At 35.3% G+C, this 27,034-nt stretch overlaps 1 protein-coding gene across 2 annotated transcripts in view; it reads left to right on the forward strand.

Annotated features, from left to right (window-relative positions):
- The first annotated feature begins 4,715 nt into the window (after positions 1 to 4,715).
- Positions 4,716 to 27,034, forward strand: part of LOC107079250 (receptor-type tyrosine-protein phosphatase mu-like) — a 39,409-nt gene continuing 17,090 nt past the window's right edge. For both annotated transcript variants that reach the window (XM_069187426.1, XM_069187427.1), the window contains exons 1-19: positions 4,716 to 4,881; positions 7,045 to 7,176; positions 9,588 to 9,713; positions 10,113 to 10,295; positions 11,540 to 11,881; positions 12,150 to 12,250; positions 13,095 to 13,287; positions 13,826 to 13,928; positions 14,962 to 15,235; positions 15,573 to 15,612; positions 16,276 to 16,384; positions 16,645 to 16,715; positions 17,450 to 17,556; positions 19,153 to 19,240; positions 20,300 to 20,376; positions 22,809 to 22,845; positions 23,118 to 23,215; positions 25,565 to 25,684; positions 26,465 to 26,619. In XM_069187426.1, the coding sequence (XP_069043527.1) occupies positions 4,791 to 4,881; positions 7,045 to 7,176; positions 9,588 to 9,713; positions 10,113 to 10,295; positions 11,540 to 11,881; positions 12,150 to 12,250; positions 13,095 to 13,287; positions 13,826 to 13,928; positions 14,962 to 15,235; positions 15,573 to 15,612; positions 16,276 to 16,384; positions 16,645 to 16,715; positions 17,450 to 17,556; positions 19,153 to 19,240; positions 20,300 to 20,376; positions 22,809 to 22,845; positions 23,118 to 23,215; positions 25,565 to 25,684; positions 26,465 to 26,619 (2,447 nt within the window). In that variant the 5' untranslated portion in view covers positions 4,716 to 4,790. The remainder of the gene's footprint in view (positions 4,882 to 7,044; positions 7,177 to 9,587; positions 9,714 to 10,112; positions 10,296 to 11,539; positions 11,882 to 12,149; positions 12,251 to 13,094; positions 13,288 to 13,825; positions 13,929 to 14,961; positions 15,236 to 15,572; positions 15,613 to 16,275; positions 16,385 to 16,644; positions 16,716 to 17,449; positions 17,557 to 19,152; positions 19,241 to 20,299; positions 20,377 to 22,808; positions 22,846 to 23,117; positions 23,216 to 25,564; positions 25,685 to 26,464; positions 26,620 to 27,034) is intronic.

The raw sequence follows: 27,034 nt of genomic DNA on the forward strand, positions 1-27,034 counted from the left end.
CCCTCTGAAACAACAAACAAACCAATAATCAACCCCCAAAGAACAACCCCCTTAGGAGGAGATGGGAGGCCCCTAATGAGCCATTCCCCCCAGCATCTCCCTTTGCTGAATCTGTGACATTGTCATGATCTAAACCCGCCAGTGTCCCCTTCCACTGCAGCATCAAACCAACAGCAAAATATTTCCACCTTTAAGAAGACTAAACATGTAATCCTATTATGAATACTAGTAGGATGATGAATGTGCAGAGTAAGTGCCGCTATTGGTGAGAGAATAAATAAAGCCCTATACAGCACAAAAAGCCTTATATAAAGCCTTATAGAAAAAGTAAAAAGAAACTTTTAAGGTTAAAGTCAATAAGATCTTATTTCTGAATAATTAACTGTCACGCAAGGCAGACAGCATTATGCAGGCAAAATCAATCCTGAGCACAGTCCCAGTCACACTAAAGTCCAGCTTCCTTTATATCATTGATAAATTATATATAACCATATTACATCAAAGCACTCTATTTCTGTGCAATTAGTTCAGCTGTGCATTGGATTGATCTGTAGCCATCGATATTACATGCGTTTTCTTAGAGGTGTTCAGAGCAAATCAAACATGTTGTATTTTGTTAAACCTTGAAAGACACGGAATTTTCAGTGTGATGATTATCCTGGACAGATCAATAATAAAAATACATATCTCACAAACTATTGATCATCACATTATGGATATACCAGAAATATGCATTATCCTGTTCAAATAGCTTTTCATTGACATTTAAATGCTATGGAGTAAAAAAGCCAATATAAAATGGCTTTCACGACCCTGGACAGAGAAGCTCAGGGAGTATCTGTACCTGGCAAGTACTGTATGCTATATTGAGGAAGAGGGCACTCCATTGGAGAGCAGTGACCATGCAAAAGATGTCTTTACCTCCTTCCTCTTCAGTCTCACACCTTTTACTCAGTGTGCAGCCGGGCCAAACACCAGCAGTTTACTGGAAATTATGGAGTTAGAAAAGGGGAGAGCAATGACAGAGAAGGCAAAGGAGCCTGTGTCCATCTGATACTATACTTTCTAAACAATTTGGCTGCAGAAGAAGAAATCCCATGTTTTAAAAAGGCCTGGTAAAAATGTGGACATCCCGAAAACCTCATCGAAATGTTGTGGCAGGACCTGAAGCCCGCTGTCCAAGCAAAGTCGGCACTCAAACGTCACGGAGCTGAAGAAGTTCTGTAAGGAGAAGTGTGCCAGAATTCCTCCAAACTGATGTGAGAGACTGAACAATGGTTACAGGAAATGTGTACTTGCAGTTATTGCTGCTCAATGGGGAGCCATACTCATTGAATCTAAAGGTTCACACACGCTTGTGTCACTTACTGCATCGGGTTAACTTTATCTATTATTAGGACTTAATACCAGGTGCCAAATACTGTACATGAGAATCCTAAGGGGTCGTCAGACATTTTTTGGCATTGTACTTAACTTGCCATTTCTTCCATTAACCATCCTAGAGTTAATCGCACTTATTTTTCAATAGGTAAAGATTATTATTGATATTTAGGATTACACATTGATCCATTACTTCACTTTAATCATACTGGTAATGATTAAAAGGAGAATTGAGAAAGTGTGAGGTTCTCAGATATAATTCACACCTTCCTGCAAATAATCAAGAACCTGGCATTCTCAGAAAGTGTAATGGATTTTCTTTTCATTTACAGTTCTACATTTTATTCATTGTAAAAATAAATCTTATCATAATCTACAAATAGAGAAGAATGAATAAAAATCAGAGGAGAATTTATAAAAAGTATTTACAGTATTTCTGGAAACAGTACAAATAAGAGTCATTTTATTGGGCCATATTGGTGTGGTATAATCATCCCAGTACCTTCCTTCACCTTTCTCACAGGTTGATTTGTAGTATGTTCTTTCCTTTTCCTTTATTTTTGTAAGTTGTGGCTGCATTACACAAAAAACACAAACTCTCACTTTTGCAATGGGCACAGTTACAAAAATGTCAGTGTTCTGTTTGTCACAAGGAAAACACAATTTACACTTCACCGCAATTACAGATGGCTGAGGCCAAATAGAAAACATCCCGCAGCTTCATGGATCTGCATGTCATGCCTGATAGATGAGGGGAGAGCCAAACATCTGCTGCAAAGTTAGTGAAGGATGGATGCACTGTAAAACCTTGCAAATGGGGAAAGGAAGCATATACTGTATGTCTTACAAGAGCTGCCTTATCTGCTGGGGAAGGAACAAGTAAAGATTTATTCCATGCTGAAAAGAGAAGGAAAAAAACACAATGTATGGAGCCTTCTGTAGGTGGCAGACACGAAGAAGGGTGTTGACACCAGAAAAAGCCTCTACAGCTGAAACATTGTGTTTCTTTTCTTCTCTTTTCAGCATGGAATACTTCTTCCTTTGCAGCCTAAGCATGCTGACGCAGCTGCCTACTTGTTTTATCTGCTGTATTTCTGTTTCTTAACGTTACACTCCATCGAGTTTGATGTGTATTCAAAGCTCAAACCAAAACAGACAGTTCTGCTTAGCGTTTAATAGCAAGTCACTAAGATTAAAAAAAGCTAACCAAATGAGTGAAATACCAATTTTGCATACATTTTAGGTAATAACTACCAGTACATTTATTTCAGCAATTGGCTACTTATTTTATTTGGTAAAATAAATATTTAACATACATGAATTTAACACATATTAATCTTTTGTTCCTGCACTTGCTCACAAAGGCATTCAACATACAGCATGAAATAGTGTAGGGTATTCTACTAGTGTATAGCACTGTTTACAAAATAAAACCTGTTTACAAAAATATACAAAACAATCGAGGGGGGGAGCTGTACCAGACGCTTGAAAAAGGCTCAACAGCCAAAATGTTGTATTTTTCAGCATGGAATTAAACATTTAATTCTGCAGTTTGTGAAAATTCTTAAAAATTATTAAATGAGTCAGCTCATGCTGTATAAAGGGACAGTGTTCTTGATGCACTTCATATTTTGGAGTTAACTCACATGACTTGGGAAATTACAGTGCTGGTTGAAGAGTAAAGCTGTCACAATCCCCCTAATATGCAAGAAATGAGCCAGGGAGTATTTAGACGGAGGCCAACAGAAGCGCAACATTAAAATTTGACCACCTCCCAAATTTCTATTAAATAATAGTTTTGTCAAATTCTAATGCTAGTCTACTTCTCCATAACGACTCTGAATTTTTTTAATTAATCCATGAAGAGATACTGTATTTTAAAATAAACGCTAAAAGAGTGATCCATCTTTCCTTTCTAATTGCGATCCATAACAACATTCTTGCAAGTCATCATTATATTCGACATCATCCTGTTTTCCTCTCTCCCTCACACCTGAAGAAGGCTCCACATTTAAAACGTTGTGTCTCTTTTCTTTTCAGCATGGAATAAACCTTTACTTGTTCCTTTGCAGCCTACGCATACTGACACGCTACAGTACCTACTTGAACATCATTATATTGTTCTAACTTTTCACATCTGAACTGATGTCAGGACTGCCAGCTTGCTACTGATGTTAAAGCACAGGAGTTTAATAGATACGCTATCTAAATTCTCTACAATCCAGGATGCCACTAATACACTCTCCCTTTCTGCACTGCAGGAGCTTAGACACTGTCCCCTTGTCCTCTGCCCCTGACTACTGATGTACGGACTGTTGCTTCTCCTGAGGAATGTCCAATTGTGCACTGGGCCAACTAGCTGACCCCTTTCCTGACTGTGGATTTCCCTTCCACAGGAGGCAAATCAGTCAGTTAAGGCAGGTATGCCCAATTTACTCTCGAGAAGAAGGAGACTTTAACCAAATCTCAACTTGTTTCATCACACCCTATGGGATTTGATGTCAAGTATGGATTGTGATCAATGCAGAAGGCTAAAAGGACTGTTTCTTTATGGAAATATAGACTCTGCCTTGGGGTCTGGATAATGGCATAAAACATCTCTCTACTTATTTGCAGTGGAAAGCCTATAAGACGAATCAATTCTGCAAAGGATTTCTTGTAGGCATAGGTGTCTTCTAGGGTGTCTCATGTTACTGTTAAGTGCTCTGTTCTCTATTCTCTCTAAGGAAACCTTGCTTGGCTTAGTAGCCTAATTTGTCCTGATGAGTCACAGAACACTGTTACTCCAAAACTGTATTTACAGAATATGTACTGTATGTTTGCTTCCACCTTGAAAAGTCATGAAACCATTTAACTTGAACCTGTTCACCATTAAAAAAAACTTCAAAATAAAATATTTGCCCTGAACAGACACACATGGCCATTCTTCAATGATGCAATCCAATACATTTGATTTTCAAAGGTCAAAAGAAAATGAGCAAAAATGCTTCCCATCAAGTGTATTTACCTGTCACCAATAGTAATAAATGTACTTGTCCCTTTTAAAGAATTCTTAAGTTATTTTGGTTCTGTCAGCTTTTGTGTTTAAGTATTATAGGTTTCACAACAATGGTCAAGTTAATTTCTTCTGCTTCATTGCTCTTTTGTGTTTTAAAACAATCAAACATGTGACCAGTTGTTTCAATGAGAAGCTTGAACTATCAGCCAAATACAATTAGATCTCAAGATGCATGGCTGGAAACACATATTGTACAGTATCTGCACAACAGAACCACTTTTACAGCAAAATTAAGAAGAAAAAGAGCTACATCAATCATTTTAAATATAGCAATATGAGTTAGTTCCCTGTTTGCATCTGAGCATTGGGAGGTAGTCACTCTACTGTAGAGCCTCCTGCAGAAAACAGCAATATGGCACCAAAAAAGTCATTTTTGGCTATGAAACAGATCATTTGTTTCCAGATTTTAATCCTGACCTTCACTGAAACAAGAACATCAAAAAGTAGGTATTTATACAAATTTGCATCGGATTTATATACATATTAGATAATTCAGACAGCTTTAATACTGTAAATTAACTTATTATTATGTTGTACTGTATTTAAACTGATATATATTAAAAATGTTTAAGGCTCATTTTATAATTTATCTTTTTGGACTACACACACAAATATTCTTTTGCACTGTACATACAATATATACTTGTGTGTGGCCCCCAAAACTTGTGGAAGCATTTGAGTGACTTGTGATTTTAAGGATATATTATATTTGAAGCAAATACTTATAATTAAGTATACTAAGAAAGTGAAGCAGAACAATGACCAAACCAAACAACAGCAGATATTGTATAAGTGCAAATTTATCTCATACAAATATTTTACACAAGAAAAATGTTTGTAGTGCTGCTTTTGTAGTGTAACAGGAACCTAAGACCATAGTCTAATTATTTTTTTAAACTCACATTCCATTTATTTATTTCCTTTCCTTTTAAACACTAAGACCTCTTCATCATCTCTTCTCTTAGCAGGTTAAACTGTTTTACATGTACTTAACGCTTTTTTACATTTTCATGAAACTCATTGGTAGTTTGTAATGGCTGGTTTATTTTTTATTTATAGATGTTATTTTCTCCTAAATAAATTTGCTTGGATGTTAAATCAATTTCAGATGGTCTATTGGTGTATAGACATTTCCATGATTAATATGAACATCTGAAAACATTTTCTCCATAACAGAATATGTATTTTAAAAATTAATATGCAGATCCAGCAGAAAAGCAAGGACCAAACTGTTTATTTTCAAAACTTGCTAAGTCAAAATGGGAAACAGATACTGTTAAATATACTCATCTAGATTAGTCCTGTAAGAGGAGACTACAAGGGAACCTGACATTTTCAAAATCAGAACCAGCAGTGAAGTAATCAGGATCAGAATCTCTTTGAAAGTTTTTTATGTTACTTGTGCTACTTTCTTATTCTACTGAAGATTGAATTGATATGCTCTATTGGAGACTTGAATTTACTGTGTTAACAATAATAATAATAATAATAATAATAATAATAATAATAATAATAATAATAATAATAATAATAATAATAATAGTAATAATGTTCTCCTGCAGCATTTCCTCCAAATGATACTGTAAAGGTTCCTACCAGATTAAGGTGAATAGCCTTTACATGGAGCAAATACCAAGGATCAAACACAAAGCACAAATCTGGCAGTCTGGCTAGGTGAATCAAGAAGTGTCTGAAAGCTGTAGAAAAGGCTGATATTTGCAGCAGGTCGTGAGAAAACCAGGGGCATTCATTCAGTAACATAGGCCCTTTGTACATAATTAAAAAAATTGGAAACAGTACCAAGGTAACATGGTACTTTGGTGATTTATACTGCTGCTACTTGCCAGGTTTGAAATCAGCATTGAGTATTATGATATTCTTACAATGTCCTCCCACCATCCAAAGACACACTGTTAGGTGTCTTTGATTTGGTTGCCGAAGTCCAAGTAGGTAGCCACTTCAGCATGCGTAGGCTGCAAAGGAACAGGTAAAGGTTTATTCCGTGTTGAAAGGAAATTAAAGGAGACACGATTTTTCAGCTGTGGAGCCTTCTTCAGGTGCCAAATTAGTCTGAAATCTAATGTCTTTAAATTGTGTGTGTGCCTTGTGATGGAATGCTGCCCCAGCCAGGATGCAGTCCCATTTTGCATTCTGTTTATCAGGAGGGAGTCTGGGATGCTGCTAGCCTTTCCATGAATATGGGCTTTCTGATACTGGATGGACAAAAATGTTGTTTTTGTAAAGATGTGAAATCATGCAGAAATAAATACCTGTATATTCAATACCTAATGTTTAAATACAAAAGGAAGTCTGTAACCTGCATTTAACATTTGTAGAATATGTTTTGTCATATTAAATCTTAAACCAGCTATCTTAATATCTTTTATCATTAGCTGTGACAAAGAAGCTTGATTCTCAGTTGTTCCATGCAAAGGGAAACACTAAATTAAAGCAGTAAAATAGCTACAGTGCCTCAGAATTATTTTTTTGTGATTTATTCTAGTGCAGAAATGCAGAGAACCTGAGAGCATAACTCATTTAATTTACGTACTACTCAAGATTGATTCCTAGTAAAATAAACATCTTTTTTTTATTTTATTTTGCAGGCGATTGCACAGTAATGACATTTTTGGGAAATGGGTCCAATATTTTATCAGATTCAAAGGAGATGGTGGGATGTATTTTAGGAAAGAGTGAAAATAAAACAGAGCTTACACAGAGATATATTAAATGTGTGGGTAAGTGTGTAAATCTCTTTTCTGTGTTCAATTTACTGTTCTTCATGAAATGTGTGCATAGCAAAAAAGTAAAAGAAAGCACTTAAGCAGAAAACTTAAACAGAAAATTCCCTCCTGAAAAAAAACTACACTTTGAAACATACTGCAAATTAATTGTCTTTTTTCTTTAAGTAGTATGAAATTGTAATGCATTAATCAGTCCTGGTGTCTTAATAGTCTTATAAGGATATTTGGTTGCATTAGAGATAAAACAATGGAACGTTTTTCAGAAAAAGAAAAAGATCATTTCTAATTAAAAATACAAATTAGGATATACTCTAATAGAATAGGTATCGACGTTGCAGTGGTATATTGTAGCAAATATACAAATGCTATATAAAATAGCAAAACAGTGAAAAAATAAAATGATCATTTTCATTGATCCATATTCAAGTGAAACTAAAATCTAGCAAATAATTTTAGGCCATAATATTCCCTTTGGCCTCTCAAATTAAATCAGTAATTAGATTTGCCTGCTGGGTCACCACAATTTTGTATCTAGTCCATCTTAAGAGGAAAAGTGAAAGAACAAACAATTTGGAATTTATGAACTGACATTTAGTAATATATAATAGTGCCAATCTTGACCACTCTAAATAGGCAGGGTCAATGTCTTATGAGGCAATTTCAGAAAGTGAATTTAAAAATATATATATATTATTTTATCAATCATGTTTAATTGTTCTTTTTGTGCAGCTGTGGGATATTAGTGCCACAGTTACAATAAGAGTTACTGGTTTCTGGTTTCAGTGATATAAAAAAGTAGTATAAAACATACCATCACACCATTTTAGGTCAAGTCAGCTTCTAAATGAAGAAGCTTGAGAGTCGAAAGTTTGTTTAATCAGTACGTTCTAGGATATTATAATATAATAGCTCACTAATATTTATATTCCCATAACTCACAATCTTTAAAGATTCTGTAACCCTCAAAGGTATTCCTTGTAAGATACATTTTATATCAAACTGGGAGCGTTTCAAATTAAATGATAAAAAATATAAAATAAAAATAAGAACTATCAATTGAATATAAAATATCATGCTCGTGATACATCGTGATACAAGCTTGGTATGCAAGCAAATTCTAAAAATGCTTCAGAATGATATTGTCTGTAGTCAGGGAATACCAAACTTTACAGAACATGTGTGTTCTTGCTTTGCAGTTCTGTGACCAAGTACGCTAATAACCAGGAAGCAATCTTAAATACAGGACAAAAACAATTATTACAATGAATTACGGAAATACATAACAGGCAGTATTTCACAGACATTTACGGATCTTAAATTGGGAATGACTGTATGACTACTGTACCTAGTAGTCTCCCACTACACAGGACATACATATTCTGTTGATAATATTCTTATAACTAATTTGCGGTTCTCCTTATAATACAGATATGAAAGTCATAAAGGGCGATAAGGGAACCTGTGTCCAATCAAACATGAATCCTGCCAAAGACTAAATAATCACCATTTAAGACAATTTACCTGTACCTATTCAAACTGTGTGCCATGAAACAGTGAGAGATGTTGAACACTCTTGGATTCCACAAACAGAAATTCAGTATTTTCAGCAATATTAGACAACAGGTCCCTTAAGGCCTAGTTAGTATTCTCTTTAGCGCTCATGTTACCTGGACAGGTAAAGGTTCTCTGTTCTCTTTTGAAGGATGTTGGTAACTCTTGCATGTCCCAGATGCTTCTCTTTGCAGTGTTTTTTTTTTTTTTTTCTATGTGTGTGTGGCTTTTAATCCTCTCTTGAGACACAGTATTCCTGTGCAGACTGGCTTTATGATCTCAACAGGAATTACCCAATCACTGTTAAAAATGTATGAACTAAGCAGACAAAACTGCAAATCAGATCAGTCTAAATTAAAGATTAGTTAACCATTTGCATAATTATTTGGCTATTGTGACTACTTCAAGTGAGTTGATCAGATAACAGACAATTATGTACTGTACAGTAAATGTTAAAAGTTTGCCCATTGTTTTATACTTACAGAACAGGGCATGTTTGATAGTAAATTTAAAATAAGAATATCTGGATGATATGCTACAATATATGTACCCACTTCACTGATTAAAGGTCAAATAAAATGCTAGCCATGACTGCTAGCTTTGATGTTATACACATAAAGCAGAACTAGAAGCCTACAGTAGTTAGATGGTTCTTCTATCTAGCATTGTAAAACAGCTAGAGAAAATTACAATTCACACTCCCATTATAGATAGACTTGCTCATTTTTTTTTACTTTTCCCTGTTCTATACCTGCTTGTAAGGCTGAAATTCCAGTAAACACTGCGAGAGCAGAACTCATCTCATTTAACAGAGGTAATTGAGTTTAAAAAATGAATTTATTTATTTTTTGCAGAAAATTGTTTTCTTACGAAATGTTACACTTCCAGACCATACTGCAAGCTTATTTTAAGTATTGTGAAGACAATAAACAATGCAACTAAGAAAAACAAAAAGGGTTTCGCTAATCCCACCAGTCGGGGTAAGAATTTGTTAAATTGCTTTACTTACTAAAACAACGGTAAATTGTCTAAAACAACAGTAAACAACAACAGTTACTGTAACAAACATCAAATTACAAAATGAAAAGGTACAGAAACAAAAACTGTCCTACTATGGGTGAGAATCCAAAGTAAAATTCTAAATTTACAAATCAGTAATGAATCAAATCAATATGGCACTGATATAACAAATGAAAGAACTCATATTTTCTACAACACTTACCAAGAATAACAGTATTTTTGGATAATTGATGGGTGGAATTAACAGCTGTTAAAAGGAAATAAAAAATATAAAGCAGCAAACATCTTCCTCATGTAATACAGCTTCTTGTGATGATTTTAACTTAAATAATAAAATGGTTGTTTTTTTTGTGTGGCAGACAAATGTTGTCTCAAGGATCTGCACAATATAAAGGCTGAAGATCTTTTGTCATCTGTGCCAGTTTCCTCTCCATTTCCTGTATCCTGCTCCAAGGGTTTTTTTGAAATAACACCAGAGGTGACCTGTGAGTATACAGCTAACAAAAGCTCGCCTGTCTGGAGCACTAAGCATCCCTGTGTGGGTAAGGCTATTGCTTTCTTTGGTCATAATATAACATACAGTATACTGTACCACATGTATAATAGACTGTGGGAAGGCAGCACAATCCAATCACATTAAAAAGAAAATGTATATAAAAATGGAAATTACTGATTTCAGATGCATTAGCATAGACATCAGGTGTACATCTGTGTAGGTACAGTATGTCAGTATTGTGCTATTATTAGGCAAATAAGAAAACACTGACATTGCACAGAAATTGTGAGAATTCCCACAAAAATTGATTATCTTTTCTATGAAATCAACTCAATACACTGAACTTAAAAATAAATATAACACGATTCAAGCATGTGTTTTTCAAAAAAGAGTTTACACAGGCTTTTTATATTGATTAAATGTTTTATGTTATATTTTGATTAATCGGTCACTTGTGATACACTCAAGTGACTTTGACTATGTGAAATCACCTCATTCATTGGTTAATGGAGTGTTGCAATTCGTTGAATGTCAAGCGTGTTGAAAACCCAAAAAAAGAAAAACATAGAAAGAAACCAATATGCCCTGCTTATCAAGAGAATAATGCCTGAATTATTCACTGGTGTTAGATCATTAGTTTGTCACTGATTTGCCTGCAAAGGAGACCATGTTCCAATAATATTTTTTAATTTTGTTTTCAGAATTGAGCTTGTTTGAGTTACAATTTGCAGGACAGGATAAATAGATCTGAATAGAGTATATAGATATGGATTTGAAAGAGCATCCTTCCAGTTTTTGGTGGAAATTCAGGACATATGTAGTAATGAATTATGGGTATGACTATGAGTTAACTTTTCAGCCAATTATAACACTATAGGAAAAGTGTCTTCCAACTTTTCTTGCCTTTTTTTGTACATAAAGAGTCAAAGGAGGATGTTTGCTGCATATTCCTCTCTATTAAATATAAACAAAATAAATATAAATGTAAAATATTATGGTATATCATTATGAAGTTATTTTTTTTGCAATGGGTGTCATTTGAAATACACCACGTTTATGATCCGTATGATATTAATACATTTTTTTGTTGTTATGGCCTTGTGATTAATTATAATGAAAAATGGAGTCAGAAATACAATCCAACACTGATCATAATCATAATAATTCTACTACATGGTATAAGTATTCCAAGAAATGAGATATTTTGAAATTAGGTAGTCTGATAAACTCCATTTGGATTCATAAACTTTTCATAATCTATTATAGCTTTTTGTTGTTCTTTTTTTACAGAAATACCAAATGTGTGGGTGAAATTTAATGAAATATCATCTGAGAATGTCAGCTTGACATGGAACTACACTCAAATTCCAAGCAAGGTCTATTATGTTAATATCACCGTGAGTTGTCAGCTGGAGAGATTATTTGGAAGGACCTGTTCCAGGCATGAAAGTGCAACTGTCCATCCAGAAGGGCCGGGCGAAATAACTTGTGCAGCACTACGGCCATTCTCACACTACTTTCTAAATTTCACGGTGAAGGTCTTCAATACAAGGCTAAAAAACAAAACCCAGAGACTGGAGTTTGAAGGCCCGCTGCAAAATGAAGTAATCTTCTTCAACACATCTCAGACAGGTAGCCTGCTCTACACGTAAAAGCTCCAAAGAGTTTCAAACATATTCCTAAATGTTGTAGTTCTCCAAATAAGAAAATGTTTAGGATGCATGATATAATGTAATAGAGACATATGAGAAATAGAGATATTACATATAGAGATATGTAATAGAGACAATAGAAATATTATGGCAAGACTTTACTGTCTCCAAAATTCAAGGCAAACAAAATGGTCTAGCTTTATGTCTGCACTATATTAAGATTAATAGTATTGTTATTATTTTCTTAGTTCCTGACAAGCCAGAATTTCACAATTCATCTTTCTTCAGTAGTGGATGGATTCAATGGAGACCACTGTCAGACTGCACAGGAACCATAATAGCATATGAGGTAAAATAAACTTTTACAACCATAACAGTACAGTAACTCCACAACAAGTTAAAATAATTATTTTTTATGACAAAGAACAGCATTTCCAGGTACAAACATACAGTAGGCATATGAGAACCTGCATACAACGGAAGTACAATTGCTAGGACCTAATTTTCAACAAAGGCAAAGAAATGTGCTTCCCACTGTTCCCTGGGTTTACAACTGAGGTCAGCTGTAGGTTCCTTCAAATTAGCCATGATCATTAGTTCATGATTATTGAACAGGTCAATCTAGCTACAGAAAATTTACACAATGATTTCAGCATTTCAGCCAAAAAAGACAAACCTTACTGGACACCTCTGTGATCAGAATCACTTTGTTGAATAATGTATTCAAATAAAAATAGTGAAACTCCAGTTATCTAGGAATGTAAATTTTGCCATAAAATAGTCTCTACACTGTATGTACAGTATGTAATCCAAAATTAACTTTTGTGAATAAGTACTGTATATACTGTACAGTACTGTCATACTGTTGGCCAGCCAAGAATATGGCTAACATGACAAATACCCAAATATAATTAGATAAAAACCTAAATATTATTGTCATTGTACAAATTGAGGACTTTGAAAGTTTTTATAAACATCTTTATTTTTTTCTGTGTGTTTAAATCCCAAGGCCACCAAATGGAAGCTCTTGCTGAACTCAGGTGACAGCAATTAAATATACTGTTTTAGTAATCTGAGGCAATTGTGTTGTAGAATTTGCTGCATCAATCTGACAAGTGTAATTGATGCTTACTCTGTGAGTGATTCTCCATTTTAAAGGATGTATCTTAACATTTTCGTTTTCTGTCCTGCAGCTGAACTACACAGGGAAACGAGACTATAATGATTCATTCATAGAAACATATTCTGTCCTTGTGAATTCCTCTGTGACAAGCTATAATCTTCCAAATTTAAAAAGTGCAACTAACTACTCTTTGGGAATCCGTGGCTTCACTGAGGCAGGCGCTGGAGAAGTGTCCCTTGGGAATTTTCAAACAGAACTAAAGGGTATCAGTTTTGTTTCTGTGTGATTAATTTATGAATAGCTTAATAATGAACAGGACAGACATTAACACAGATTCACAGTTTTTGGCAGGTTCTAGTGGTATGTAATAATGCCTTTTACTGCCAGTTTCATTAATCTCAATTACAGCTACATCTAAATGACATATTGTCTTCTATTACTCTCACCCTAGTTTTCTTGTATCCATAATATAAAATGAGTTAGCAGAAAAAACATTATAATAATACAAAATAATAAATATAAAAGTCTTAATTTGTTTAATCAAAATAAACATTTGCTTTCTATTTGCTTCTTGTTTTATTCAGTGTCTAAGCAGTCCTGTAGTCACATTTTAGTTCAGATCTACAGTATTAAGCAGATAAGAGCAAGCTAGAAAACAGCAGTTAATACTGATATAGGCTTTTAGACTCATATAGCATCCTTCCCATGTCATTGACTGCAATCTTTTCTTACTCTCATGTAAACCCTTTTGGTTTTAGGATAGTGGTGACTTCCTTGTAATTCAGATATTTGTCTTTACAGAACCAGTTATTCCAGAAACTGAAAACCTTACAGCATTTAATATCTCTAGTGGCACTGCTGTCATTCCTCTGCATCCTGTTCTTGACACCAATGGACCAATTAGGTACAATATCATGTACTAAAGTGTCTTACCATCTAGTTATTTTAATTTTCCTATGGATGATATACTGTATGAGGAAACATAGTGTAGCTGTTGAACATGTGCTTGTAATCCAAAACAGCAAGCTGAACAGAATGTAAACTCTGCTCCAATATCCTTGGTGATCATGTTCTCAGCCTGGAAGTACATGCTACAGGAAATTAGAGCAGAGTAGATTAAATCAGAGCTCTTTGTCATGCCTTTAGACAGGCAGTCAAAGCTTAAGATTCCTGGCAATGCATTCAGATAAGACAAAATAAGTATAAAGTGAACATACTGTACTTTGGCCACAAAAGCTTCAGTTAATTTCTAAATATGATTTTTGGCATTTTCCAAGGTAGATTCAAATGTTTGCATATTATTGCTTATGATCAAGCCCATCTTTAATGTAAGACATTTGTTTATATTTTTCAGCTAGTTCTTATTGAAGGTAATTGCAGACCTTTTTAATAGTCTGACTAGGTAACAGAACTGTGGTGCATGGTTTCATACAAAGGAGAAGAAAAGAAATTTCTCTAACTCTTTGACTCATTTCTTTGTCATGAAATAACGAAACTAACTTAAAAATATACTGTACAAGTCATTTCATTCAAATAACTTTGATGCTGTTTCTTCAGTTTATTTTTTGTATTAATTTAACAAAAAGTCATTTGAGGTTTTTTTTTTACTGGGTCCAAAACAGGGCAGAAAAGGATGATTCAACCCGGGTTTAAGTATTTTCAAAGGATAATGGAAATCTCTCAGTACTGATTAATGAAATCTTTAATGACAAATGACCTTACAGGGTGCATTCCTACATGTTTTTAGAGATTCACATTTAGACAAGCAGTAAAAAAACATCTACTACTACAGACTAGTATTACCCTAATTTGTGCTTGTCAGTGTAGTGTAGCCATGTCCTAGCTGTGCCCTCGTTGCATATTCTGTCTTTCTTTGTATATTTATATGATTACAATACACCTTGGTGTACCCTTGATTTCTCCTTTTTATCTTGTAGCAGTTACCAGGTTATTGTACTGGAACTGGAATCTGTCTCAGGCAGGAACAGAAGTTTGGCCAACATCTGTGTCAGGATGGACCTGGCAGGCTTCAACAGCAGTAGTGCTGGGAGCATCATCTATATTGCAGGAGAAATCCCAGCAGACAACCTGAGCAGTCTGCCAGAGTTCACTGTGGGAGATGGGAAGCTGTATGGGCAGTACTACAATGCACAGTTACAACCTGAGAAAAACTATTCCATCATATTCAGGGTGATTAGTAAATGGAAACAGGTACACCTCAACACAGCTGCCTTCACTGAATACTCAGAAAGCGAAACCACTCAGAAAATAGAAGTACTAAAACAAATTATATATAATTATTTTAATTCCTGATATAAGATGTACTGTACACATGCTGTTTATATAAATATCTACAATCTTCCAATTGGAGATTTTAAGATGATATATTTGATTACACAAGTGGTTGATAAAATGATGTTATTAGCATGATTGTTAGATTATTTTACCTAATCAATTCATCCCATTTTAAAATGATCTGGAAATAAATGCAGGAGGTGCAGAAGGAATTGATATATCTGTCTTTCTCGCTTTTTTTTTTTCAAAAAAGGAAGTGAGATTCTCTTGCTCAGAATATGAACCATTCTATGGTAAGTAAAATTGTTGTTACTGACAGTGTTACTGCTCTCTGGTACAGTGCAATTTTTAGATTGTATCAAAGGCAATCAAAGAGAAAACATTTTAAATAAATGGACTAGTGCTGTTCCATTTTAACTGTAAAATGTTTTGAAACTTGGGAAGGTTTACCTTGGATACTGTCACTGCTATAACCCTCAGGTGTCCAGGGATATGGCTCAGATAACATCATACCAATCTGCTGTATTTCTATTTAGAGTTTACCTATATTTTTTCATGTGTTTTCTCAGAAGTACTGTTACAGAGACAGAGAGTCAGTGCAAGTACTCTCTGTATTTCAATGTTGGTCTGTTTTATTTCTCATTAAAAATTGTTGTCAAAGATTGTATTCATTTCTTGATGTCTGGAATAATTCATGTGGACAGTATCCTCAGGTTTCCTGGGGAACATCACAGGAGGTTCAATGATCATTAGTTCTATTACAGAGAGATATTCACTCATCCAAAACCTGCATGTGTTTACTGAGCAATTACATCATTTGAGATGTTCAATCAAACACCCAACTGTCTCAAATAACAATCACCAGGTATAATTAGGATTGAAAAAATTACATTTCTCCATAATCTGTGAGTGGCATGGCATGAAAGATTAATATTTCTCCTACTCTTAATATCTAGTTCCTGCAGAAGTCCAGCATGATGCTTCTCACCAGCTTCTAAAGATCTGTCTTTATGTATTTCTACCCATGACCTGCACTCTTCTTCTTGTCTTTCTCATCTTCATTTGGTTAGTATTAAAATTATTAGATTCATTTTGTTATCGTATACAGAGTTTTTTTTATAATTTGGTGAAGGTAGAGCTCATGTTCTGAAAAAAGTGGATTCAGACAATTGTTGTTCTTAAATAGTTCTTAAATAGCCTTTAAATGAGCATATGTACTGTACAATTGAATGGCAGAGAGAAAGTGAAATACATACTTTACTGTATAGTATGCAGTTCACACAGGTTTTTGCACATGTTAGAAAAAACTTGTTCTTTTTTTACAGGAGATGCACCCCTCACCATGGAAAGTATATAGACAATAATGCCTTGGCTCTATCAGTTACAATACAATCAGGTAATTAATTAGAACGTCTAGCATACAGTTTTATTTTATAATAATGACTTTAATTATCTATAGTATATGTTAAAGTGCTTCTTCCTGATAACAAAAGTAAAACAAACATTTATAAGAGTGTAAAAATGATAAAAGCCAAGATGGGCTAATGCACAGAAGGACTCCAAAGTAATACATTATAAAATGAAAATAGGAAGACATCTTCAGAAACTATTAACCAAATCTAAATCTAAATGTTAAAGTCTTAAATGAAACTTTTTTTTTCAGCTTTGTTATTTTCACACCCACTTTCAGAGTTCAGATTGTGTATTTTCGAATCTTGGTTCACACCTAAGTAAAGACCCTGAACCCACACACATGGAAAAATAAGGAAGTGTAGACTGACTCCTTCAGGTTTTGAGTCACTAATCTTCTACCACATCACAGAACACACACCACAAGCCATGCTTGGCTAATGCCAAACCCAACAACACCCATAGTTGCCTAGTAGCACAACCCAGGCTTGAACCCCTGATGCCTGGATCATATCACTGCACTCTGAAGGGCCCCATGAAACTAAGACATCCAGGGACCTAATTCAGACAACTTTCAAAAGGAATCTTTGAGAAATAATAGACCAAAAACGCAAAATCAATAATTAATGTACAGTATACAAAAATTCTTCATACATGTATAGGTCATTTTAAAGAAGCAATGTCTTCTGTTTTTGCTGCCTGGTGCCCTTGGCCTATCAGACACTATGCCTGTGGAGCAGCTGATACAGCACGTGATCCACATGAAGCAAGACTGCAATAGAGAAGCAGAAAGTGAGGAGGATGGGGGCCTGACTAAGGAATTCAAGGTAAGAACCCCCAAGGTTTTTCCAAATCAGGTAGATTAACAATAAATTATTGATCATTCTAAATGTTTTAGATTAGGTTTATTAAAACGCGCACATAAAATATTGTGTGCAATTTGGTAACCTTAATAAATACCTGCACAATACAGTACCTCACTCCTCTGGAATTAGTCCAGATGACAGCAACTAGACAAACTGTACTACAGGGCTCAATAGAATGTCCTACCCTCAAAAGCTAAAAGCTTTATTTAATTTTTAAAAATGAATATTACGAAGGAGGCCTAAGTCATCAATTTAAAATCCTCAAAGGAATCAACAAACTCAATTTAACAGTTTAGTTTTACTTAAACCTAAGAAGATTTATGGGAATCTGGAACAATTGCTGAAGCCAACAATATAGTATCTTCCAAGAAGTGGATGAATGAAATCCACATCTACTGTATTGAAACCGGTAGGAACATGCATGGTGGGGAAATGACTTTTTTTCTTTTGTAAATGTTCTTGGTTTTACTGTCTTAATATTTATGCTTTTGTAGATCATGTGGGTTTGGGGTCAGGGTTAGTTAATTTGGTTAAAAGTGTTTATGCCCCACCCATTAGCCAAGGCATTATCAGGCAAAAAATGTCCTTCATAGTGCTATCTCTAGGGATACATACTGTATCATGTTGGTCGTTTTATTGGAAAACACAAACACTGTAGGCTGATGATACTGTATACTGTTATATACAAATTTGCCTATCTGTACCTCATCTATTAACTATGTTTTCGTGCATTTAAAGTTTGCAACAGAGAAAACCTGCTTTTTACCTTCAACCTGTACTTTGGAGTGATAAAAGGATTCATAATATTGTGGCAAATATTCTTTAATATGGATTATTTTCACTGATTCCACAAATTTGGTATCTTATTAAAATATATGCCTTCATGTATGGCATGTATGATCTTCAGGGGAAAAACAAAGGGACATATTTGCAGATTAAGAAATATCCTGTGACAACATCTAGGGTAATTTGGTCTCCAAAAATCTAAATTGTATATGTTGACTGAAGTGGAGGGGCTTCAAGGAGTACCAAGGCTTGAAGTGCTGCATGTGATGCAGTCAAGTCCAGATTGCATCTTGCCCCTGTCATCACTGTCTATTTCCTGCCTAGGGCTCAGGTTGGTCATTTTGAAAGAGCTTCATTTATGATGAAGGTCTACACTGTGTACAGTATAGTTTAGTTCTATGCATATTTTATTCTAATTTTGTTTTCCCCTTTTTTTTTAAAAAAGTTCAAAACATAAAAAACTAGTTTACAAAAATAATACCCTTTAAGTGTTTGTGTTGAAAATGTAGGTGACCAAATAATTACAGACTTTAACTGATTTCACTTTGCTAAAATCTTCTGTTAAATCAAGTACTGTGCTTTCATTTATTTTAATATGTGGGTTCTATTGTTATTGCAGAACATTTAACCTGTGATTACAGTCTCATTTTCTAAGATGTCCTCGGTTAGACCTTTATTTCTTCTATGGGTTCTATTTATATCCCTTGTTTGAATTACAAGATAGAAAAAAATAAGTAGCTGTATTCTGATGTTAATAATTTTCCTTTGTAGAGTTTACCAAAGAGCTGCTTTGGTACCTGTGAGGCTGCAAAGAATCAGTCTAATAAAGGAAAAAACCGCTACAAAAATTCTGTTCCCTGTAAGTGGATATTTAATAAATAAGCTACTGTACAGTATATATCATTTTAACAGCATTTTTCAGGTGATTTAACATTTGTGTTAAAAAGATACATCATTGAAGCAGATACAATTACAATAGTTATTATGAGTGAATTTGTTTGTTTTAAGCATATTTCTTGGGTTAAGGAAAATTTACAAATCTGATGACTGGAGAGACCGATTGCAGAACTGCTCAGTTACAACCCCAACCCACAGTACAATTGTGACTTCATGGCTGCATTTTGGAGACCAAGTGAACTTTAGGAAGACAGAAAGTTTTCTCCCATCTTCAATTTCTTTTTCGAATACATTTAGCTACTTACATTGTATTGCACTGTTCAGGAATTGTATTCCTACAATGAGTTGAATTTAAAGCTTTAAAAAAACACATTTCACTGGGTACACTCTCAATTTTTTTCATTTCCAGTGGAATCATAAGTTTAAATGGAGTGCAAATTGCACGATTCTTGCAACCCTAACCCTAACAGTACAATGTACTGACTATTGTGAAAGAAGGGTATGTGAATATTAATACTTCTGTAACATTTAGTAGATAAGAACTCTACAATTCTACAAAAGAACATTGAAACCAACTGCATTTGTTTTCTTTCAGCACTATAGATACTATAACATCATTAAGCCATCCCTGGCAAAATCACTGAGATACAAAATTATCAATCAATCAAGGAGTTAACATAAATCAGTGATGACTAGCACTGAAATGCAAGACCACTAGTTTTTACACTAAGACATGTCTACTCTAAGAAGACATGTAAATTAACTTATTTCATAAACAAACTCAAACTCAGATGTGCATTGCACTTTTACAAATTGAAACTTTATTTTAATAACAGGTTGTACATTACTTTTAATATGGATCTATTAAAAAAGATCAAAGAATTAACATAATGTACCGTGATTAAAACATCATGTTGAAAATGACTGTACAGTTATGAAAGAGTGATGTATTAAATAAAAAAACTAGTCTGAGAAAACAAAAATAAAGCAAAAAAAGTCTCATCTGTTTTCTTTTCCATAGATGATGCTTCTCGTGTCATGCTGACCCCTTCTGAGAATCATCCTGGAAGTGATTACATCAATGCAAGCTACATAGATGTATGTAACAGCATGAAATGCTCTCTTTACCCTCTAAATAAACATACCAGTTAAGGTATAAGGTGTAAGCAAAACTATATTAGGCTGTTTAAACATTAAGAATAATAGATAGCATTTGTACAGAACTCAAAGAATCTCTAAATATTTTGTACAGATCTTTAAAAAGTAGTTTGGGATGAGGTCAACAACCTACTGTGTGTACATACAAAAATCACACTCTTTCCTTACTCCCATGTTTTCATTTCACATTTGGCATTTGCTCTCACCAGAGACAGCTGTTACCATGCTTATCTCTATGGCTCCTCTTGTTCTTCCAGCTGCTCAAGGGAATCCAAACTCCTGAGCTTCTAGCTCAGTAAATCACTGAACCCCAGCTGATTTGAAAGCGACACCAAACCCAAAACCTCTGTTTTCTCATGAGTCTACCACTGCTCTATACCGTTGGAGAACATTTTTTGTCACTTATGATTCAATTGTGTATTGGTTCTCACTACATACAAACTTTTCTGTGCAATATGGCAGCTTCTTCATCTACTGTACATGCTTGAAGGAAACTAAACTAAAGTGCTACTGCCTACTCAGCAAGTCTCTCAACTCCAGCATGATTAAAAGAAAAAAACAAGCACTATACTGTACATGTTTACTCTATCCACAGGATTCCTCTTAGGCACTGGAGCATACCACGCCTCGAAGTGGGCTGCATCAATCTGTGCCAGGTCTGGGCTCCTCTTTCACAGCCCTCACTGTCTCACAGCAAGGGGGCCTCTTCTCTACATTCCCCGCTGAGGTCCAAAATGGTGCAGGGTCTTTCCTCAACTTACCATCTCTGAGTCATCTCCTCCACTGTCGGCTGCTAAGGATCCTGAGGAAGCATGAACTTGTTTTTTCTCAATCCAGCATTAAGGGGCTCCCTTAATATTTCAGGGGAATGTCTAGCCTGCATCTTTTTCTGTCCCTTTTCATCTCCACACCCTGTTTCAACACTTCCCAACATTGCTGAGCTTTGTTTTTTTTTATTGACTGGATAAAAAGTTGTCCAATCCACCACAACAACAGCATCAGCAATATCCTTGCTGGCCACCTCTTTCCCTTCCCTGACCTCAATTCTCTTTCTGCTGTCACTGTACTGTAGGTGCCCTTTTGGCTGCCTCCACGCACTCTGACATTACAGTATGTGATCATTCTGTATAGGGGATATTCCAAGCTTCTCCTTCCCTAACACCTGCATTCTTTTGTCTAAACAGCCCCCCCACCCATACACACAGACATCTGCACTTAAACTATTCTACTGTACTATCATCCCTCAGATTCCAGTGTTTTTTATCTTCTTGACCTTGCTTTGACCCTAACATCTGTGCATCAACCTGGATGCCAACATGCATGGCAAATTAAGGCTGTGTCTCCTGCTCCTGGAGCAATGGAATTTTAGTACTTTTATATAATGAATTCCCCTCTCATTGTACCCATGCTGCACTGTCTATAGGCATAGTAATCTTTACAGAGGAAAACAGTTCACAGCCACATGGCCTCACACATCATCTCAGACTCCTTTGTAGCATTTTGTAAACTAATGTCATCACTGCACCTCTTTGTGGTTCCACTTGAAGACAAAATCTTTCCTCACCCTCGCAGTTCGTGATGTGATGTGTCCACATTCATTATACGCTAACAATTTTACCAGATACATGAAGTATGCATTTTAGGCAGGCCAAACTGAACAAGCCCAGAGTTGATTTTAGTTTGCACACTATGGTTCCCAACTCTAGTTTTATGAAGAGTGACATGGGGTGTTTAATAACCATGTAGTCTGGTCCTTGGTCTAACTTAACATCTGAAGAACATCTCCTCAGACTTGGATGGTGTCATCTTTTGCCAAATGGTACTAAAACATTGATATTGGAAATAGTGATAAAACAATGCAAGAGTGTCACCAATAACACAGCAACAACCTGGTTTGACTTAGAGCATCAAAAATGTGAAAGAATAGTTTTGTAAATCAATGCCTCAAGTCTTAGTCTGCCACGAGAGTCCAAGAAAGTTAGAAATAAGTAGTTTCAAGCTTAACAAAATGAAAGTCTCCTGAAATCTGAAAGACACATTTAAGAGCTCAGTGTGTGCTCGGGCAAGTGCGTTTACTGGTTGAGGCAATTTTTGGTTATCCTTCATCCCTATTTTCTGATTGAAAAATATTTGTGATACAACATGTTAATTATTTCTTATAGGGCATAAAATATTTTCCACAGGAAAGAAGCAGAAATATTTCCACGGCCTGTACAGTAATACTGCCAGTTTGAAACGGCCATTATGGAGAAACCTTAATGACACAGTGTAAACCCCTAAGAATGTGGTGCTATACTGCAGCTGTTTTTATTGAAAATAAGATGTTGCATGTCTGAGTGGGCTTTAAGTAAAATATTTAAATTGTTTTACAGGGATTTGAGAAACCGAAACACTACATTGCCACCCAAGGTATTTCTATATTTTTTATTTTTTGTGTTATTTTTCAGTCTTAGTCTTACATGTGTTTTCTTTTCACTGATCCCCATACCAGGCTCCATCTGTCCATTGTTTTCTTTTTATAAGCTCTGCTGTGTCATCTGAAGCATTTATTTTTTAAATTCTTAAAAAAGAAACTCAGAGTTTTGATTGTCAATATATGCAAATACAGTACATTTATATTCTGTCAAGAAATAGAAACTTTAATTCCACAAAAGTGAAGCTAACCCTCTTTTTTTTTCCAGGACCCCTTCCCAACACCATAACCGATTTCTGGAAAATGGTGTGGCAGGAGAGGACCTCAGTGATTGTGATGCTCACCAACCTGGTTGAAGGCAATAAGGCAATGACTGATCTTGTACCGATAGTAGTGATTGAGTTAATCATGTGTCCAACAGAAATGTTTCTTGCTGATAGTTTGTCCTCATTTCCTAATGATATTTGGGGTAACACATACTGTACTGTGTTTTTGTAACTCCATTAATTCATTACGTTTCGCAGGCAGGAATGATAAGCCACAGAAAGGACTAGCAGGGCAGGTTCCAGGCAAATTCTGGTAACTGGAGTTCAAGATAGGGAACCAAGAACAGGGGTTTTACTAGAGTTAGTTTGCAAGACCAGAGAGACACAAAGACAGAGCAGAGTGTAGCAATAACTGATAGCTCAAATGACAAAGCATCTTCCCCATGGCAAGTATAAGTGTTTTATAGGAAGTTAAGTCTGATTAGAAATTAAGTTGGCTTGGTAGAAGGAGGGGTGAATTGGCACGTGACCCGAAATTGGAACCTGTGAGGAATACGTTCAGTCAGAGAGGAGCTGCGTTGTCTTCGCGGCTACTGCAGGTTGCAAGCTGCTGCCCTACGGGGCATGATGATTAATGTATTACTTTCTTGAAAACACATATCTGTCCTGTACTGACACAAAAGAGATTTCCAAAATGAATTTACTCAAATTCTAATGATGATGAAACAAGACAACAAAGATAAATGGTAGCGTAATTATTACAGTACCTTGACATTAACTGAGGAAATGACATTGCTGACCAAATACCACTGCTGGACCAGAAAAACACCAAGTACCTTATATTGCATAGTTTTGTAGGAATTGATTGGAGAGCGTTTGCTGCAGTGAGGAGTAAACTAGGTGTGTAAATGATGCAGCATTCAGCTTTGTTAGATCAATTATATGATTATACAGTACGTGCAGTGTTTTGAAGGGACTCTGATGGAGAATGAAGTGAGGGAAAATATATATATCGTGTAGTCTACAGAAGATCTCCTATCCTATTAGAACTCCCAAAAAAAGAAGTATCAAATACATTCGTTTGCAGGGTAAAGAGTCTAAGGCCCACACCACACCACTCAGATGTCCATGGAGTAGAGATAAAAGGGAGTGTAAGTAGCTGCTGTAGCAGCCAGGACCGCAACTGGGGCCTGGGTATTAGGGAAAGTGAGGACTGCGAATAAAGAGAAAAATTTGATGAGGAGTAGAGAAAAGGAGTGGGCACTGTGCCATCAGTGGTAAAAGTCTGTGCTGGGTCAGGTCTTCTTGTTCACAGTCATCTCTGATGCCTACTTTGCTGGCGTCCAACAGGTGTGGTGCCAGCCCTCAACTCTATTCTCTCACCTCCACAAGCTTCACCAATGGCCTCTCAAGCGCACTGTTTTTCTTCTCAAGGAAATGACTTAAGCTGACATTTGACTTCAGAATTGTGACATTGCTTTAGCAGATGGTTTTTCTCCTTTTAGTGAAATCTCATATAATCCATCCTCATCCATTAAGCTGTAGCAAACATTAGCAAGTCATAATTCACAACTGGTTCCTGTTTACATCAGTGCAGATGTCAGGCTATCCTCATTAGCACTTTTCTTTCCTTTACTCACGTGCTGTATTGTTGTTTCTCTGAAGCCTTGCATATCTAAACCAACTCGACTAACTTCAATTAATATTGAAGTAATCTGCATTGGTGTTTTGTAATTAATTGTTATTCTTTGTGATGGCTTTGGAAGCTTTTACTTTATGGGCATGGCTTTCATTTCTGTTTCCTTTGAATATTTTATCTTGTCTCATCATAATTACAATTTGACCCAACTTATGACATTTTATTTAGTTGCCTGATTGGTGGCCTGATTTAGGTCAGGTGTTTAAGGAATGAATATGCTATAAAGCATTGTCTTTATTTCTTAAAATTGCACAGTTCTGTACCTAGGTTTAAAATATTAATGTACAGTAACTTACTTTAATGTTTGGGGAAACATGAATATCGCTAGGGAACAGAACATGTCCATATTTATTTTTTAACACAGCTGCCAGACACTGAATGGAGAATTGCACACTACACATTTATTTCTCCAGATCACTTCAGAATGACAAGTCTGTCAACCAGAAACTATGGAGTTATTAGTTTTCTTCGCCTTTTAAGTTTCCAGACTGACAGCAGAGTCCTGTTCATGCTGTGTATGAAAAGATTATCTACAGTAAGCCATGTCTCAGATGGCAGACTCACGTTAGAGATATCTCTTAATCCAGCAAGGAAAGCTATGCACATGCATGAGGGTGTTTGCAAAGCAGCATACTGTTTGCATATTATTTGTAGTGTTGAAGTTTTTTATTATTTTTATAGACTAAGTAAAAGTCAAAATGAATTCCTATTTTTTGTTCAGAATTGAATTTTGTCAGTATATATTTGCAGACTAAATGTGAGCAGTACTGGCCTGAACAGGGGTCCCAGATCTATAATGACCTCAGAGTTTCACTGCATACCCAGACAAAAGATCCTGAGGTCACCATGCGAGTCTTTGGACTACAAAAGGTAAAATGACTGAAATTCTGCAAATAGTAAATACCAAACAACCCTCTTCCTAAAATATTGAATATGCTTTTGCCTTTGTCTTGACTCTTCAGTGACACTAGTTTAACATGGTTATAAAAATGAAATGCAAAAATGATATATACTATGACAAAAATATAATTGATTGCTTTAATCATATTCATCTCCTGGACTCCTTTCAATTTCCAAAGTCATGTTTTTCATATCAGAATTTAATTTTAATATCTCCTTGTGTCATTGCTATGTTCTGGTATCTGTCACCTCCTGTTTGTTTTACTTAATTATTGAAGTCATTTATTCATATGCAAAAAAATCAGTTATCAATATACCTGTGTAAAAGGTATTTGTAAAGTATTTATGCTCTTCATTTATATTAATTCCTGACCTACACATACAAATGTAGTGACGAATATGAATAAGCAATGTCAAAAGTTCATGTTGAATAAATCATAACTTATCATGTAAATTTAAAATGTAATCCATGCAGTTTTTTTAAAAAAGGAAATGAAGGCTATAATTAGCCTAGCATCTAGTGTGCTGCCATATAATTTCTGTGTATTCTTTATTTTGGCTAAACACCTATTTAAAAGATTAGTGTTTACACCATTATTTTACATTTCATAATCTGGCACTATTGATGAAAAATAGTTTGTTTTCTAAAACCAAAATAACAAAAGGAGAAAGAGATACATGCAATTTATATTGCAATTTATATGCCCAAGTGTTTCACTATATAGACAGATTATCGTTTCTTTTTTCAAGGTTGGGGGCTGTAAACATAGAATTGTGAGACAGTTGCATTATACAGCCTGGCCTGATCATGGCACTCCTCGGAGACCTTTAAGCCTCCTACACCTTGTCAGACTAACAAACAACTGGTGGGCAGACAACAGAGGGCCAATCGTGGTCCACTGCAGGTGAGACTACTATATATTGAGATAACACACCTGATGTGCTCACCTTGCAGAATCTGAAACAGTCAATATTTTCAATTTGTCATCAGCACTTACATAACCTTGAGCTGTAAGGATGCTGCAAGCTAAGGGTTTACAGAGGGTCTATTCTAATGAAGTGGCCCCTTCTGAAAGAATAAAAGGGACAACATACAGTAAAAGTGATTTTCTCCTGCTTTGCTCTGATCCCAAGCATTTCCAGATAGTTTTTTATACCTTCGAACATCCTCCCAAGTTACCGTAAACGTCTTGTTTAGGAAGAAGAGATGCTTAAGCATACAGTATGTGGGACCAACATAAATATAATCATAATGAAAGAATATTTTTGAGGCATCATATTCTCCACCTTCTAGACGCTCTGAAATGTCTCTCGGTTACA

This window comes from Lepisosteus oculatus, chromosome 3 (assembly GCF_040954835.1).
Source record: "Lepisosteus oculatus isolate fLepOcu1 chromosome 3, fLepOcu1.hap2, whole genome shotgun sequence".
Taxonomy (NCBI): Eukaryota; Metazoa; Chordata; class Actinopteri; order Semionotiformes; family Lepisosteidae; genus Lepisosteus; species Lepisosteus oculatus.